This window comes from Dipodomys spectabilis, unplaced genomic scaffold (genome assembly GCF_019054845.1).
Source record: "Dipodomys spectabilis isolate Male_0828 unplaced genomic scaffold, ASM1905484v1 ptg000107l, whole genome shotgun sequence".
In the NCBI taxonomy this organism is placed as follows: Eukaryota; Metazoa; Chordata; class Mammalia; order Rodentia; family Heteromyidae; genus Dipodomys; species Dipodomys spectabilis.
The window spans coordinates 5,486,106-5,502,124 of NW_024870784.1; the positions used below are offsets into that span (position 1 = coordinate 5,486,106).

A 16,019-nucleotide genomic window follows, 5' to 3' on the forward strand; every position below is an offset into this window, starting at 1 on the left:
CTTGAGACCTTGATTGGGTAGGATAGGTAGCAGTTAGCCATAAAGCAAAGGAGAAACCTAAAATGGAGGATGAGATCACAAGGTCTTTGGCAAAGAACCTTGTAATTAAACTTTGCAACCAGCCTACGTGGCCGACCAAGGTCTTTGAATGTCACTAAGATTGTCTACCTACAGATTCGTGAAAGGTTTCATTCCAGATTCTTTTCAACCAGGATCTAGACACCCATGGCTCATGCCTGTATTTACAGAGATAGAAGGCTGCAATGGAGAAGAGAGAGGCTCCAGGTCAGCCCATGAAGGAAAAATCTGCAAGACTCCATCTCAACTTAAGATGTTGAAGATGATGGTGAATACCTATCATCCCAGTTAATAAAGGGCTGGAGGCAGGACTCAGCAGCCAAGTTCCTGCCTAGAAAATTTAAGACCAAGTTCAAACCTCAAAGCTAAAAACATAGAAATAGTAATAATAATAATAATCATTACTTTAAAGCCTGGCCAAATCTCAATTAAGCATCTACCTTTGTGTTTATTAACATGTTAACATATGTTAATTTTTTAATATTTATATTAGTTTTGACAAGCAGGAAGAATGACATTTGCCTACATGTATACAAAGTATCTGAATCAATCCCCAACACTTCCTCTCTTACCCCGTCTTAGCACATAATTTAAGTGAAAAAGGCCAAGCAAAATATCTACAGTGTATTTTGTGTAATAGAAGTAGTAATTTATAAATATATCTGATTGAAAGACACAAAATATAAAGTGTAAACTAGAGAAATTTGTTACTGAGAGAAGATAAGTGGGAAGGGAATGAGAAACGGATGGGAGGGTACCATGAGGAAAGGCTGGGGGAGGCGAGTGAGATAGGCAAGACATGACAGGAGAGACAGCCTCTTTTCCAAGTATTTTCACTCTAGACTTGGAATAAAAAAAATCATGTTGACAATTTGCAAAGAAGAGGAGAGACAGGATAAGCAACCAGCACCCAGTTTGAAGTTTAACTTCTGAGTGAGTATTTGGACTAAATGCTCTGGATAAGCCAGGAGCCAGTAGCTCATGCCAGTAATCCTAGCTACTCAGAAGGCTGAGATCTGAGGATCACAGTTCAAAAGCCAGCCCAGGCAGGAAAGTCCATGAGACTCTTATCTCCAATTAACCACCTGAAAACCAGAAGTGGGGCTGTGGCTCAAGTGGTAGAGTGCTAGCCTTGAGCTGAAGAGCTCAGGGACAGCCCCAGGCCCAGATTCAAGACCCATGATGTGTGTGGGGGCAGGGGAGGGGGGAAATACTCTGGATAACAACAAAAACTGTAGATAACAACCACAGGATAGAAGGGTTTTACCACAAATACATAGCTAAGTAGATCTGAAACTACTTTCTGTGTATGCTAGAATTAGGCAGATGCTTATTTCAGGGCCAACAGAATATGCTTTTCCAAGAGGAGGAAGAGGGTGGCACCAAGCATAATGGTACAGGCCTGTGATCCTAGCACCAGGGCATCTAAAACGAGGGTCTTGAGGTTCAATACCAGCCTAGGCTACACAGGGAGACACTATCACACAAAAGATATAGGGCCTATAAACTAAACTCTAGGCTACTCAGTCAAAATCATACTGTCAGTCAAAATCACACTGTGAAACTCCATTTTCTTATTTTCAAGTAAATCTGTGGTAGATTTAAAGTAAATAATTAAGAAATTCATTTAAGATGATTTCAAATAATACTTTAAGTTTATTCTACTCACATGTCTTACAGAGCTTGAGGATTCATTTCCAGAAGAGAACTCACGCCGGCCAGCATTTCTTCTACCATAATTAGTAGGATATTTACGCCTACATGTCCTCTGTCTAGACTGTGACACTGAAACCAATGATTCTGACTAAGACACAAAGAAACATGGAGATGAAAACCAACACTTAAAGTAAAAACACATCAACAAAATGGGCATTCTATCAAGTTACCTACAGGAATTAAAGCAAAACAGTAAAGGCTTAAGAATGTTTTCTGAAACAGACAGAATGTTTGCCATATACTATTATCTCAAGTTGGCTTTTTTTTTTTTTTTTTGACAGTCCTGGGGCTTGAACTCTGGGCCTGGGCACTGTCCCTGAGCTTTTTTTGCTCCAGGCTCGTGCTCTACCACTTGAGACACAGCGCCACTTCTTTTTCTGTTTATGTGGTACTGAGTAATTGAACCCAGGGCTTCATGCATGCTAGGCAAGCACTCTACCACTAAGCCATATTCCCAGCCCAGTATTTTAACTTTTAAAGAAGAGTCAGAAGAAACAAGAAAACAAGAAAAGGTCTAATAGATTAACATTTTTTTTAACTTTTTTATACACTAACTGGCTCATCAGAAATGAGCTAAAATGCTAACTCAAGAAAAGGCGCAAGAATTCCAAGAACCACCCTATACACACACACAGTGTGTGCATGCACATGTGTCAGCCAGGTAGTGAGATCAGGTGAATCATGGTACAAGGTCAGCTCAGGCAGAAGATTTCACAAGAATATGGTCAAAACAGATTGTGTGCAACCATGAAAATAGAACAAGGAAACCTGTTCAAATTGTTTGGGAAGAGGAAAAGATAAGAGGTAGTGATGGAGTAAGATTGACTGGAATAAACTTGAAAATGTTACAATGAAATTCCCCTTAGTATAACTAATATAAGCTAGCTTTTAAAAAAGATAGCAGCTGGGAATGTGGCTTAGTGGTAGAGTACCTGGCATGCATGAAGCCCTGGATTCGATTCCTCAGCACCACATAAACAGAAGAAAACGGATATGGCAATGTGGCTCAAGTGGTAGAGTGCTAGCCTTGAGCCAAAGCAGCTCAGAGACAGTGCCCAGGCCCTGAGTTCAAGCTCCAGGACTGGAAAAAGAAAATAGCTTGTCCCCCATTGGCTCATGCCTATAATAATCCTACTACTCAGGAGACTGAGATCTGAGGCTCATGATTTGAAGCCAGGTCAGGCAGGAAAGTCCATGAGACTCTTATCTCCAATTAGTCACAGGAAAAACTGGAAGTAGCATTATGGCTCAAATGGTAGAAGTGCTAGCCTTGAGCACAAAGGAGCTCAGGGACAGTGCCCAGGCCCAGAGTTGGAGCCCCAGGACCAGCAAAAAAAAAAGAAAAAGAACCCATAACAAACAAAACCAGTCACAGCAAACAAATCCATGAAAAGTATTATCTTCAATGACCCAGCAAAAAAGCTAGACGTGAAATGAGGCATTAGTGATGGAGCCTCAGCCGTCAGAAGATTTGGGCTCACTGAACTAACTAGGGCTTCTGCCTTTAAGACTGCAAAGTTTGGACTTTGGGTTGACAATAAACAGGGAAGGGGTGGAAGGTACAAAGAGAAGCCAGGATATTTGTGTTAGATCTCAGCTGAAAAGCACTCAGTCCCATCTTGTCCTCTATGGAGAATTCCAGCAGTCTACTCAAGGGGGGAAAAAAAGAGCAAAAAGCTGGGCAGTAGCTCCTATTACTCAGGAGGTTGAGATCTGAGGGAGGATCATGGTTTTTTGAAGCCAACCTTAGGCAGAAAGTACAGGAGACCATCTTCAATTAATCACCAGAAAACAAGAAGTGTTACTGTGGCTCAAAGTGGTAGAGTGCTAGCCCTGAGCTCAGGGATATGCTAGCTGAGTTCAAGCCCCACAACCCACCAAAGAGAGAGAGAGAGAGAGAGAGAGAGAGAGAGAGAGAGAGAGAGAGAGAGAGGAGAGAGAGAGAGAGAGAGAGAGAGAGAGAGAGAGAGAGAGAGAAGAGGTGGTGTGTGATAGGGATTGTTTGTAATTAGTACCTTTTAGATGAAAAATGTTCTGCCATTTGTTCTGCAGGGCTACTTAAAACATGGCCTATCACTTATTTTTCCTAACCAAATCACTGTGATTGTCCATCAGAAAATTCGTGGTCACTGGCACTGTCCCCTCACTTAACAGAGATCTAAACTTCTTTTTTTTTTTTTTTTTTGTCGGTCGTGGGGCTTGAACTCTGGGCCTGGGCGCTGTCCCTCAGCTCTTCAGCTCAAGGCCAGCGCTCTACCACTTGAGCTACAGCGCCACTTCCCAGAGATCTAAACTTCTGATTTTTGTCAGTGCTGTATACTATTATCATACCTTGCCAGTTTCAAGATCTTACACCAAAGGTAAAACCTATATAAATTGTGTAGCTGTGACTGTTGCCCACTCCTTTGTATGTTACATGTATTTGTTTCCCAAATACATTAGCCTTCTAGAATGCAAAAACAACAACAACAAACAAACAGCTAGGCTGGCATCCACTAAACTGAAACTGATGGTGACACTAACCTTTTACAGGCTAATGGTGTTGGCATAATGCTGTCAATCATCATTATTATTCTGAAAATGCTGTACACAATAGAAATACTATTCTCTCAACTGCTAGCCTGTTTTTCACAATTTTAACCATAACTACTTTAAAGCATTTCCCCTTCCCCATCCATTCTGTAATACATTTTTCTTTTTTTTTTGTCAGTCGTGGGGCTTGAACTCTGGGCCCGAACGCTGTCCCTCAGCTCTTCAGCTCAAGGCTAGCACTCTACCACTAGAGCCACAATGCCATATCCAGTTTCTGAGTGGTCTATTGGAGATAAGAGTCTCATGGACTTTCCTACCCGAGCTGGCTCTGAACCACGATCCTCAGGAATCCTCAGTTCTCTGCCACCTGAGTACCTAGGATTAGAGGCGTGAGCCACCAGCACCCGGTCTGTGATCCTTTTTTCTAAATAAAGTATTTGAAATGAGAGCCATGAAAAATGACTGTAAGTTTTATCTGTCAACCAAGTTTGCTTTTGAAATTCTTGCTTTTATTAGTTTTATTATTTTCCTTGTAAAACTTTTTAACTGTTCTTTGTTGACAGTCTGAGCAACATTTTTGAGAGGCTAGGACATCATTTACAGGGAAGACAGAATTAATAATGAACACCAAGTGAGCCTGTATAAGAACCTTTAAAATCTTTTACACGCTTAAATTAGGCCAAAAGGGTCTTACTAGCACTGATCTGCCTGATCTGTTACTTCTCATCTGAACTGGTTGGGCTCAGACCATGTGGGAACAAGTTCATCCTAGAGACAAGAAGCCACTAGCCATACCACCAGAGGATTACTCAACACATCTCCAGGAAAGACAATTCGTTCAAATGACAGTTTGGGAGAAAATTTTCAACAAGAAAAACTTCCATATCCAAATGGAGTGACTCATCCCAATCCTTAGAAGAATAGGTTCCAGTCTTTGTTTGTTTGTTTTTTGGTCGGTCGTGGGGCTTGAACTCTGGGCCTGGGCGCTGTCCCTTAGCTCTTCAGCTCAAGGCGAGCACTCTACCACTTGAGCTACAGCGCCACTTCCGGTTTTCTGGTGGTTTATTGGAGATAGGAGTCTCGCAGTCTCTCTTGCCCGGGGTGCCTTTGAACCACAATCCTCAGATCTCAGCCTCCTGAGTTGCTAGGATTACAGGCGTGAGCTGGGTTCCAGTCTTTATGAAGCATGGTTTCATTAAGCTCGACCACTGAATACTAAAGCCAGCCTTTCCAGGAACCGCTCATAGAAAGCAAACTCTTATTTTTGGCAAAGGCATTCTATTTAAGTAGAGACAAAAGTAACTACTTCTACAAGCTTCTAACATGTTTAGAGATTCAAACTCTTGAAAACAAATTCAAAAATGGTGTATTCTGTACAATTTATTTAATTGTTTTGGACTTTTACTCTCATTTGTGTTCTGCTTTATAAAGAACAACAGGTTCTTTTAACTGGTATGCTCTACCTATTACAATTTGTCTCCTTCTCTTATACCAAATTATATACGCCAAGAAACTTACAAGCAAGACTAGATGACACTTTAACTTCCTCAAGACTGAGAAATTTTCAAATATATGGGGAAAACTGTAACACAGACTTAAAGAGTCTTTTTGAAAGGCACTGACCTCTTACTTGGACCTATGAGTTATCTAAAAGCAAGAGAAAAGCATGGCATCACAGCTCTTACTTCAAATCTATGTCCTGTGCTCTGAGCTAGTCATCTTGAACTCATCTAGAACCGACATATAGAAAGACAAATGGTAAGTATTCACAAGACAGGACTGGAAAACTGAACTCAAAGGAAACAGCCAGAGCTCCTCAGAACAGACCACTCCATTCACCAGACAACAATGACTCCTTTACCCTGATGACAACTGCTACAGAAACTTTCTGAGATAACCACCAAGCCATACCTGTTACTCAGACATTATACGCAGACCTTTATGCCTCCTGCTGGACTACTTTATCTACGTAAACCTAAAGCTCAAGTATTTATTCATAGATGTCTAAAGATCTGCTGAAGTACTTACTTCATCTCTCAGATGCCATATAATTATTAAATCTTTTCCTACCTTTCAAAACATACACACACAACACACACACAAACATATACACACAACGGACAGAAGGAATAGAAGAAACAAGAAGGGACAGAAGAAAAAGGAAGGGGGAGAAGGACAATAAAGGGGAGGGCGGGAGGGGAGAGAAAGAAAAAAGGAGGGAGGGAGGGAGTAACGAGGGAGGGAAAGAAATAGGAAAAGGAGGGAGAGAAGGGGAGGAGAGATGAGGAAGAGGGAGAGAGGGGGCAAAGAGGGGAAGGGAAGGATGGAGGGAAGGAGAAGGAAGAAGGGAAAGAAGAGAAAGAAGGGGAGGGAGAAGGAAAAAAGTGAGAGGAGAAGGAAGGAAAGGAAGAAAGGAATGAAGGAAGGAAGGAAAAAAGGGATGAAGGAAACAAACCCTGGAAAAACCAAAAATTAAAAGCTCAAGAAACAAAAAAGAAGCAACAGAAAACATCTAGTATATATTTAACTAGAGAGAAGATAAAAATAAGAAGTATAGGGGCTGGGAAGGTGACTCAGTGGTAGAGCGCTTGCCTTGCATGCTCGAGGCCCTGGGTTCGATTCTTCAGCACCACATAAGTAAAAAGAAAAAAGCCGGAAGTGGCGCTATGGCTCAAGTGGTAGAGCGCTAGCCTTGAGCTGAAGAGCTGAGGGACAGCGCCCAAGCCCAGAGTTCAGGCCCCACGACCGGACCCCAAAAAAAAAAAAAATAAGAAGTATACAAGTAAACACTAACCAAAGAAAACTAATACAGCCAAATTAACAATAGAAAGTCTTAACAAAAGAGCATTAAGGTAAAAAAATGCCAATTCATAATAAGGATATCAGACAATCACTTGCAATCATTTCTTTTAACACGGTTAAGCACTAGGCAACTTTGCTAAATTTTAGCTCTATTATTTGATAATCCAAGTAAGAAAATCTTAAGTGAAGCTGGGCACCAGTGGCACATGCCTATAATCCTAGCTACTCAGGAGGCTGAGATCTGAGGATCATGTTTCAAAGCCAGCCCAGGCAGGAAAGTCCCTGAGACTCTTATCTCCAATAAACCACTAGAAAACTGGAAGCGGCACTGTGGCTCAAGCAAGTAGAGTACTCGCCTTGAGCTGAAGAGCGTAGGAATAGCACCCAAGCCCAGAGTTCAAGTCCCATCACCGACCAAAAAAAAAGAAAGAAAGAAAAGAAAATCTGAAGTGAAACACGGTATATCATCAGACAATTACTAATATGTGATAAATAAAAAGGTACATTCCAAATTTCATTTCAAATTCACTTATCCCTAAGAAAACAGACTTTAAGCCAGGCTCTGTTGGCTCACACCTGTAATCCTAGCTACTCAGGAGGCTGAGATCTGAGGAATGTGCTGCAAAGCCAGCCTGGGCAGGAAAGTCCATGAGACTTGGAAGTGGCGCTGTGGCTTAAAGTAATAGAGCACTCGCTTTGAGCAAAAAAGCTCAGAGACAGGGCCCTGAGATCAAGCCCCACGATGGGCCAAAAAACAAATAAATTTGTTACCTTTTGTGAGAGCTGAAGAGTCTTTCTTTTCCTTCCTTGTATATAGAGATTTCTTTCTGCCTCACCTTTCTCCATCCGAAAGTCTTCCAACTTCCTAAAAAATTTAACCAGTTACAACAGTTATGCAACTGTTATCAACAATAAAAAGTAATCCCTTAATTAACTTATCATTCCTGGGTAAATTTTTTCTTTTTCTTTTTGGTCTGGCTAGAACTCGGGACCTGCAGCTTGATTGCTTGCTGGCACTCTTATCCATTGAGTCATATTACAGCCTATTGTTTTCTCCTTTGGATAGACAACTGGATATTGAGCCTTTCATATTTGTTTACACAGGCTGGCCTTACATCTTGATCTCTGCTTGCTGAATCGACAGGACTACAGTTGTCCACTGATGCTCAGAAATCTCTACTTTTAAATTAACACATAAGCCAGGTGCCAGTGGCTCACACATGTAATCCTAGCTACTCAGGATGTTAAATCTTAGAAATGTGGGGTGGGGCTGGGTAGGATATACATATAATACATACACTAAGGCTGAGCACCGGTGACTCACACCTGTAATCCTAGCTACTCAAGAGGCTGAGATCACAGGATCATGGCTCAAAGCTAGCCCATTGAGGAAAGTCCATGAGACTCTTATATCCAATAAGTTACTCTAAAAAAAAAAAAAAAAGCCAGAAGTGGCGCTGTGACTCAAGTGGTAGAATGCTGGCCTTGAACAAAAGAAGCTCAGTCACAGAGCCCAGGCCCAGAGTTCAAGACTCAGGACCAGCAAAAATTAAAATTAAAAAACCTCAGGAATGGCACAACTAGGCCCCTGAGTTCAAGCCCCAAGACAGGCACAAAAATAGTAGTAATAATAATAAAAGGAAAAAAATGGAGGTCTACAGATGAAACAAAACTGAGAATGAAAAAAATTCCCAGAGTAAAAAACTTAATAATTTTTGACATTTTTCTACCACAATAAAAAGCATATTACCATACAAGATGGGGTGACATTATCCAAAAAAAGAAATGTGCTCGTTACCTGTCTTATGAAATGGTAACCCCTCTATATATACCACTTTAACAATAACAATGAAATTTTTTTAAAGCATATTACCACTCAGTAAATCTCCATGATTATTTACACAACTAATGGAATAAAGAATATTCACAAGACTGTATTCTAGATATAAGCAATGTAAATAGATATCCTAAAACAAACCTAAATATGCCTAGTGGTACCTCAGGCACAACCACTCTACGTTTCCAAGCCTGGAGATCACGTTCTGTAGCAATCTGACTCCGTGGAGCATTCTGATGCATTTGACGAACACCTTCAACTTGCCCACTACGACGCAGACCAATATTTGGAGGAGACTGGATCTCTAAACTTTGTCTTCTAAATCCTAAGAAAAATTATCCAAAAAATGAGTCCAAATTAACTCAAATTAATATGCATTCAACATGTACCCTATATTCTACCTAGTTCAACATCATCTGCCAAAAGCAAATAAAACTACTTACTGACAAAACTTTTTAAGAAAACTCTAAGCGTAACAAAGATCAAAATGTAAAATACTATCAATAAGTGTTAAAGCTCAATTTCAACTTTATTGTACTTCCTGAAATTGTAAAATATATGTTTTTCATTTTGTGTGTGAGTGTGTGTGTACACTGGGTTGGAGGACATGAACTCAGGGCCTGAGTACACAAGGCTGGTGCTTTACCATTTGAGCCAAACCACTACCTCTACTTCTGATATTTTGCTGGCTAATTGGAGATCAGAGTCCCTCAGATTTGTCTGTCCAGGCTAGCTTTGAACCAAGATCCTCAGATCTCAACACTGTGAGTCAACTGTGTCCAGCTTATTATGAAATTATATTTTCTGTCTTTACGAACATTAAAACAAAGGCTTTTAAATAAATCTGCATTGAAAACAAGAGTCCTAAATGAGGGAGGGGTAACAAGTTCAACAAGAAATGTACTCACTACCTCACTTATGTGACTGTACCCCTTCTGTACATCACCTTGACTATTAAATTAGAAAATAAATTAAAAAAAAAAAAAAAGAAAGAAAAAATAAAAGGAAGCCGGGCACAAGTGGCTTACGCCTGTCATCCTAACTACTCAGGAGGCTGAGATCTAAGGATCACAGTTCAAAGCCAGCTTGGGCAGGAAAGTCCCTGAGACTTATCTTCAATAAGCCACTAGAAAACCAGAAGTGGTGCTACGGCTCAAGTGGTAGAGCGTTCGCCTTGAGCTGAAGAGCTCAGGGACAATGGCCAAGCCCAGAGTTCAAGCTCCATGACCAGAAAAAGTAAGAAGAAAAACAGAGTTCTCAAATGTAAGTGGATTTATGACATTCACCTTGACATTATGAGCCACCAACCAAGCAGCTACAAAATGGGTATTAATACCTTTCCACAAGTGAAATGTTTCAGTTACTCTTTAGTGTCAATATAGTCATATTAAGATAAATTATTTCCCACACATGTGTTACCTCTTCGAGGAGTTCCTTCCCCATTGGGAAGTCCACTTGGAGCAGGAGCCTGAGCCACTCCCAACCTCTGATCTTGCTGCTGCTGCAACTGCCGTATCACTCCATCAAGAAGGCTGGGCTCTGGGCTTCCTTCACCATTCTCATGGGCTTCTAGGCTAATAATTTGTTCAATTACCTCTCCATCACCTGGAAATTCAATACACAATTAGGTAATCATAATATATACCAAGAGAAAAACTAAAAAAACTCATCAGACTACGATTAAAAATACAACAGTGGGGAATGGAAATGTGGCTTAGCGGAAGAGTGCTTACCTAGTGTGCACAAAGCCCTGAGTTCAATTCCTCACCATCACATAAACAGAAAAAGCCAAAAGTGGTGCTGTGGCTCAAATGGTAGAGTGCTAGCCTAGCCTTGAGCAAAAAGCTCAAGTACAGTGCTCACACCCTGAGTTCAAGTCCCAGGACTGCCAAAAACAAACAAACAAACAGTAAAGCACTTTAGCCTAGCATGAATGAGCACTGGGTTCTAATCCCAATATAGCAAAAACTAACTAAAGCTAACAATGGTCACAATTCTTGTTTTGTTAGAAAAGTAATCTATTAGAAGCCAGGCACCAGTGGCTACTCAGATGACTGAGGCCTGAAGGGCAGAGGTTCAAAAACAGCCCAAGCCCAAAAGGTTGATGTTTGTTTTTCCCTGGGGCTTGACCTCAGCCTGAGCAGTTTTGCTCAAGATGGAAAAACTGGGAGAGCCCAGGGAAGTGGTGACACTGTCCAAAAATAAATGCACTCTTTACCTGATCTATGTAATTGTATACATCACCTTTATAATAATTTTTTTAAAAACGTATTTAAATGTAGAAAGGTAGGGCAAGATAGCAAACCAGAAGATGCTGGTAACACAGAAGAGTGCCAAGGTGCCCAATAACTGATGACTTGATACGTATTTGGTACATATATGCCAAGGAATATTGCTCATCCATCAAGAAAAATGAAACCATGCAACTGGATGAAGGTGAAGATTCTTTGGTGTAGAAATATAGACATAGACACATATAACTTGACTAAATTATAAGACTGTTTAGAGGGATGAAGGAGCAGAGGGAAGGACAATGATGGATGTTATCAAAATACAGTGTGCTTCTTTATGAAAAAAATAAAATCACTTCTCCCAGAGAGGAAAAAGATTTCTTAGTCTTCAAACTCTCCAAAGAAAAAACCTTAGACCTCTAACACTTTTTTGATCACAGCACACAGCACTTTAGATGTTAATTCCTCAAATATCAGAGAAATTGTTAGTATTTGGTATAGTTAATCAATATTAAATATTAAATCACAGTTCAACTCATAAAGATTTAAGTATTCCTGAAAGTACCCTACCACCAAAAACAAAGCACTGGAAAATTTTATAAAACAAGGACTTTCAAACATTGGACAAGAGGCAAGACAAGACTATAATGCCCAAAAGAAAACAATGTAGACAAACCCGTTAACTTCTCTTGGTTAATGTCTGGAAGTGGCTTGTAGGCTGATGGGGGAAAAAAAAAAAAAAAGGAAGAAATCCACACAGCACTCAGACTCTTTTTTTTTTTTTTTCTTTTTGCCAGTCCTGGGGCTTGAACTCAGGGCCTGGGTGCTGTCTCTGAGCTGCTTTTAGTCAAGGCTAGCACTGTACCACTTGAGCCATAGCACCACTTCTGGCTTTTTCTATGTATGTGGTACTGAAGAATCGAACCCAGGGCTTCAAGCATGCTAGGTGAGCACTCTACTGCTAAGCCACATTCCCAGCGCCCCCAGACTCTTTTCTCATTAGTAAAGACAGAGGTCAGATGGTAAGAGAAGATAGGAAATGATAAAAGGAGTGAACAGCCTTCCCCAGAAAGTTCGAGAGATCTACAGTGGAACTCACTGCAGTCTTCGGTTGAATAGATTCTACTAAACTAGGAATGAAAAAGTAGTGTGCTCCCAAACTCCCATGGCTCTCAGAGCTGGAACAGTTCAGATCTCTACCTAGTAGAATAGAGACTCCACATTACAAAGCACAACTGCTTTATGTATACTTCACAATTTAACATATGAATACAAGAGACTCAAGGGAAAGTCAATAAAATATAATACAAAATAAAAGCTGCCTGGGCTCCACCTGTGCTTCTCCATAGTCAGCACAAATGCCACACTGTAGTAATATACGTCAGTACTGTCCTGGTGGGGAGATAACTGTGACCCTGCAAACACCACAAAATGTTGTTGACAAATTCTATCCTAAAACACCATTCATGTTTTTTTGTTTACTGCTAGAGTTGAAACTCAGGGCACTGAGTTGCTAAGCAGGTACTCTACCACAAAAACCATGCCTAAAGCCCTTTTGGGGGGGTTTGTGGTTTTTTGGAGTCAGTAGGAGGACTTGAACACAGGACCTAGTTACTGTCTATGACCTCTTTTGCTCAAGGCTAGCACTCTACCATTTTGAGCCATAGCACCACTTGCAGTTTTCTGGTGGTTAGTTAAGAGTTTCACAGATTTTCCTGCCCAGGCTGGCTTTCATCCTATCCTCAAATCTCACCCTCCTGAGTAGTTAAAATTACAGGCATGAAACACCAGTGCCTGGTCTCATTTTTTTAAGTAGGGTCTTGCATTTATGCCAGGCTACATAATCCATAATCCTACTTATACTTTCTGCGTAGTTGGGATGAAAAAGGGGTACCACCACACAGCCAACTTTCATTGCTTGAGATAGGAGTCTGGAAATTTTTCTTCCCAAGTTGGTCTCAAACAATAAAATCTCCCACCCCAATACAGTTTATGTTAGCTAATAAAAAACAGATTGAAAAGGTTTCACCCAGAAACCCCACTGGCTAACCCCAAAAGCCCATCACCCAAGGGTAAGGAAGCACATCAATGCACAGCCATAAGATGTGATTTCATGCCAATGAAATCAGAAAATAACAGAGTATTAAATACCTCAACTGTGCTAATTATCAATGCTTCTGTAAGCGAATACCATTCTTAGAATACATAAATTATGTGTAAATGGGCATGAGATATTCAGACCTTAATTTTCTTTTTTTTTTTTTTTTTTTGGGTGAGTTGTGGGGTTTGAACTCTTGAGCTTGGGCGTTGTCCCTGCACTCTTCAGCTCAAGGCGAGCACTCTACCTGTTGAGCCACAGCGTCACTTCTGGTTTTCTGGTGGTTAACTGAAGATAAGAGTCTCATGGAGTAGGGCTGGGAAGGTGGCTCAGTGGTAAGAGTGCTTGCCTTGAATGCATGAGGCCCTGGGTTTGATTCCTCAGCACCACGTAAGCAAAAAGAAAAAAGCCAGAAGTGACTCTGTGGCTCAAGTGGTAGAACGCTAGCCTTGAGCTGAAGAGTTGAGGGTCAGAGCCCAGGCCCAGAGCTCAGGCCCCATGACCAGAACCAAAAAAAAAAAAAAACAGTCTCATGGACTTTCCAGCCTGGGGTTGACTTTGAACCATGATCCTCAGATCTCAGCCTCCTGAGTAGCTAGGATTACAGGTGTGGGCCACCAGTGCCCGGTCAGAACTTAATTTTCAAATAGTTCTTTCAAATAGTACTTATAAGATGAAGTAAAAAAGTATCAAAAATTGTTAATGACTGCTGAACTTTCATATCGGAGTTTTTGATAAATTTTATGTGGGAAAAGATCACAACTCTGAACTTACTTGTGGCTACGTATCCTAGCTGTGGAACCAAATGTTCATCTGCAGAATTTTCTCGACCTGGTACTAATCTTTGATACTTAGTTGGATGAGGATTTCCATCTACATCTACCAAGAATGGTGGAGGCATAAGGTGAGGAGCCTGCTGAGTTTGCTCATCCAAGACATAATTATTAGAATCTCTAATCAGTGGTCGGTAGTCAGTATGGAAGAACATCTGATCTGGAATCTAAAAAAAAAAAAAAGTTCAAAAAATGACACTGTGAGGTTTACTTGTGAAAGAAAGCAAATCATAAAACAGGTAATTCAAACTGAAAGTATGATGTGAACTTTTTTCCAAATCATCTCTCATATTTGTTTTATATGGTACAAGAAAATATTAAAAATGACCTTTTCAATCACAAAGACAAATTACAAGGTTTATCAGCACCCAGGATAGCAAGCTACCTCCAAAAGCCAGCAGCCACTCAGGAAACAGCCACAGTGGAAGAAAAGCAGGAATGGAAGAAAAATGCTACATCTAAGAGATGCTGGAGACAATAACACAAGAATTAAAGGGAGCCAGGAGCCAGTGGCTCACACTTGTAATCCTAGATACTCGGGAGGCTGAGATCTGAGGATTATGGTTCAAAGCCAGCCCAGGCAGAAAAGTCTGTGAGACTCTTATATCCAATTAACCACTAGAAAACTGGAAGTGGTGCTGTGGCTCAAGCAGTAGAGCACTTGCCTTGAGCTGCAGAGTGCAGGGATAGCGCCCAAGCCCAGAGTTCAAAGCCCATGACTAACAAAAAAAGAATTAAAGGGAGAAATAGATCAGAAATGTAAAGAACACAGAAATATCAAAAGAGATGCAGGATTTCAAACAGGAGATATATGCAAAAATAAATGCAGTACACACCTGACTAAGAGGTGAGATTATTACTGAGAACCAACAAAGAATCCATGCAAACCACAATGGAAGCCACAGTTAACAGAGTGAATGAAATGGAATTTCGTTATAGAAGACAAAATGCAGCAACTGGAAAAAAGAAGTCACAGATATGGAAAAACCACTTAAATTATGCCAAAGGGAAATCCAAAAATAAGCAGACAGTGCCAAGAAATTTAACCTTCCTATAATTGGAGTGGACAAAGGTGAGGAATATCAAAGCAAGGGAATGCAACACCTATTCAACAAGATTATCAATGAAAATTTCCCCATCTTAAAAGAGAACATCTGACCTACATAACAGAAGCATACAGAACACCTAACAAGCAGGATCCCAGGAGAAACACTTCTAGACACATTATAGTAAAAATGACAGGTCTGAACAATACAGAAACAATCTTGCATGCAGCAAAAACAAAGGAGCTATACTACAATGGGAAAAAAATCAGAATCACTGCAGATCTTTCCACATAGACACTGAATGAAAGAAAGGCTTGGGAAAGTATAACCCGAGCCCTGAGAACCAATAACTGCCAGCCCAGACTGATATACCCAGCAAAGCTAGCATTCATATTTGATGGAGAAACTAAAATTTTTTATAGTAAAGAAAAACTAAATGAATTGATGAACAATAAGCCAGCATTACAAAGACTACTAAGAGGGGGAACACAAACGAAGAAAGCAACCAAGAACAGGGAATTTTATCAGACAGGTATTATTAGAAGTCCAACTTAGTAAGCACAGGAGGAAAGGAAAGAAGAAAAACTTAGGAAAATAGGGAATTAACAGGAAACACAATGCATCTCTATATAATAACCATAAATATTAATGGATTCAACTCATCAATCAAAAGAAAAAGAACTGCAGATTGGATCAGAAAACAAGACCCATCCATCTGTTGCCTTCAGGAGACCCACCTCCCAGCCAAACATACAAACAAACTCAAGGGTAAAGGGTGAGAGAAAGATCTACCAAGCAAATGGCCCCAATAAGAAAGCAGGAGTAGGGGGCTGGGAAGGTGGCTCA

General features: G+C 40.5%; 1 protein-coding gene across 3 annotated transcripts in view; it reads right to left on the bottom strand.

The window, feature by feature from the left end:
* The window catches only part of Brwd1 (bromodomain and WD repeat domain containing 1), a 99,625-nt gene that overhangs the window by 48,808 nt on the left and 34,798 nt on the right, over positions 1 to 16,019 (bottom strand). For all 3 annotated transcript variants that reach the window (XM_042687230.1, XM_042687231.1, XM_042687232.1), the window contains exons 17-21: positions 14,069 to 14,294; positions 10,385 to 10,570; positions 9,107 to 9,290; positions 7,900 to 7,993; positions 1,748 to 1,882 (exon numbers count right to left, since the gene is read on the bottom strand). In XM_042687230.1, the coding sequence (XP_042543164.1) occupies positions 1,748 to 1,882; positions 7,900 to 7,993; positions 9,107 to 9,290; positions 10,385 to 10,570; positions 14,069 to 14,294 (825 nt within the window). The remainder of the gene's footprint in view (positions 1 to 1,747; positions 1,883 to 7,899; positions 7,994 to 9,106; positions 9,291 to 10,384; positions 10,571 to 14,068; positions 14,295 to 16,019) is intronic.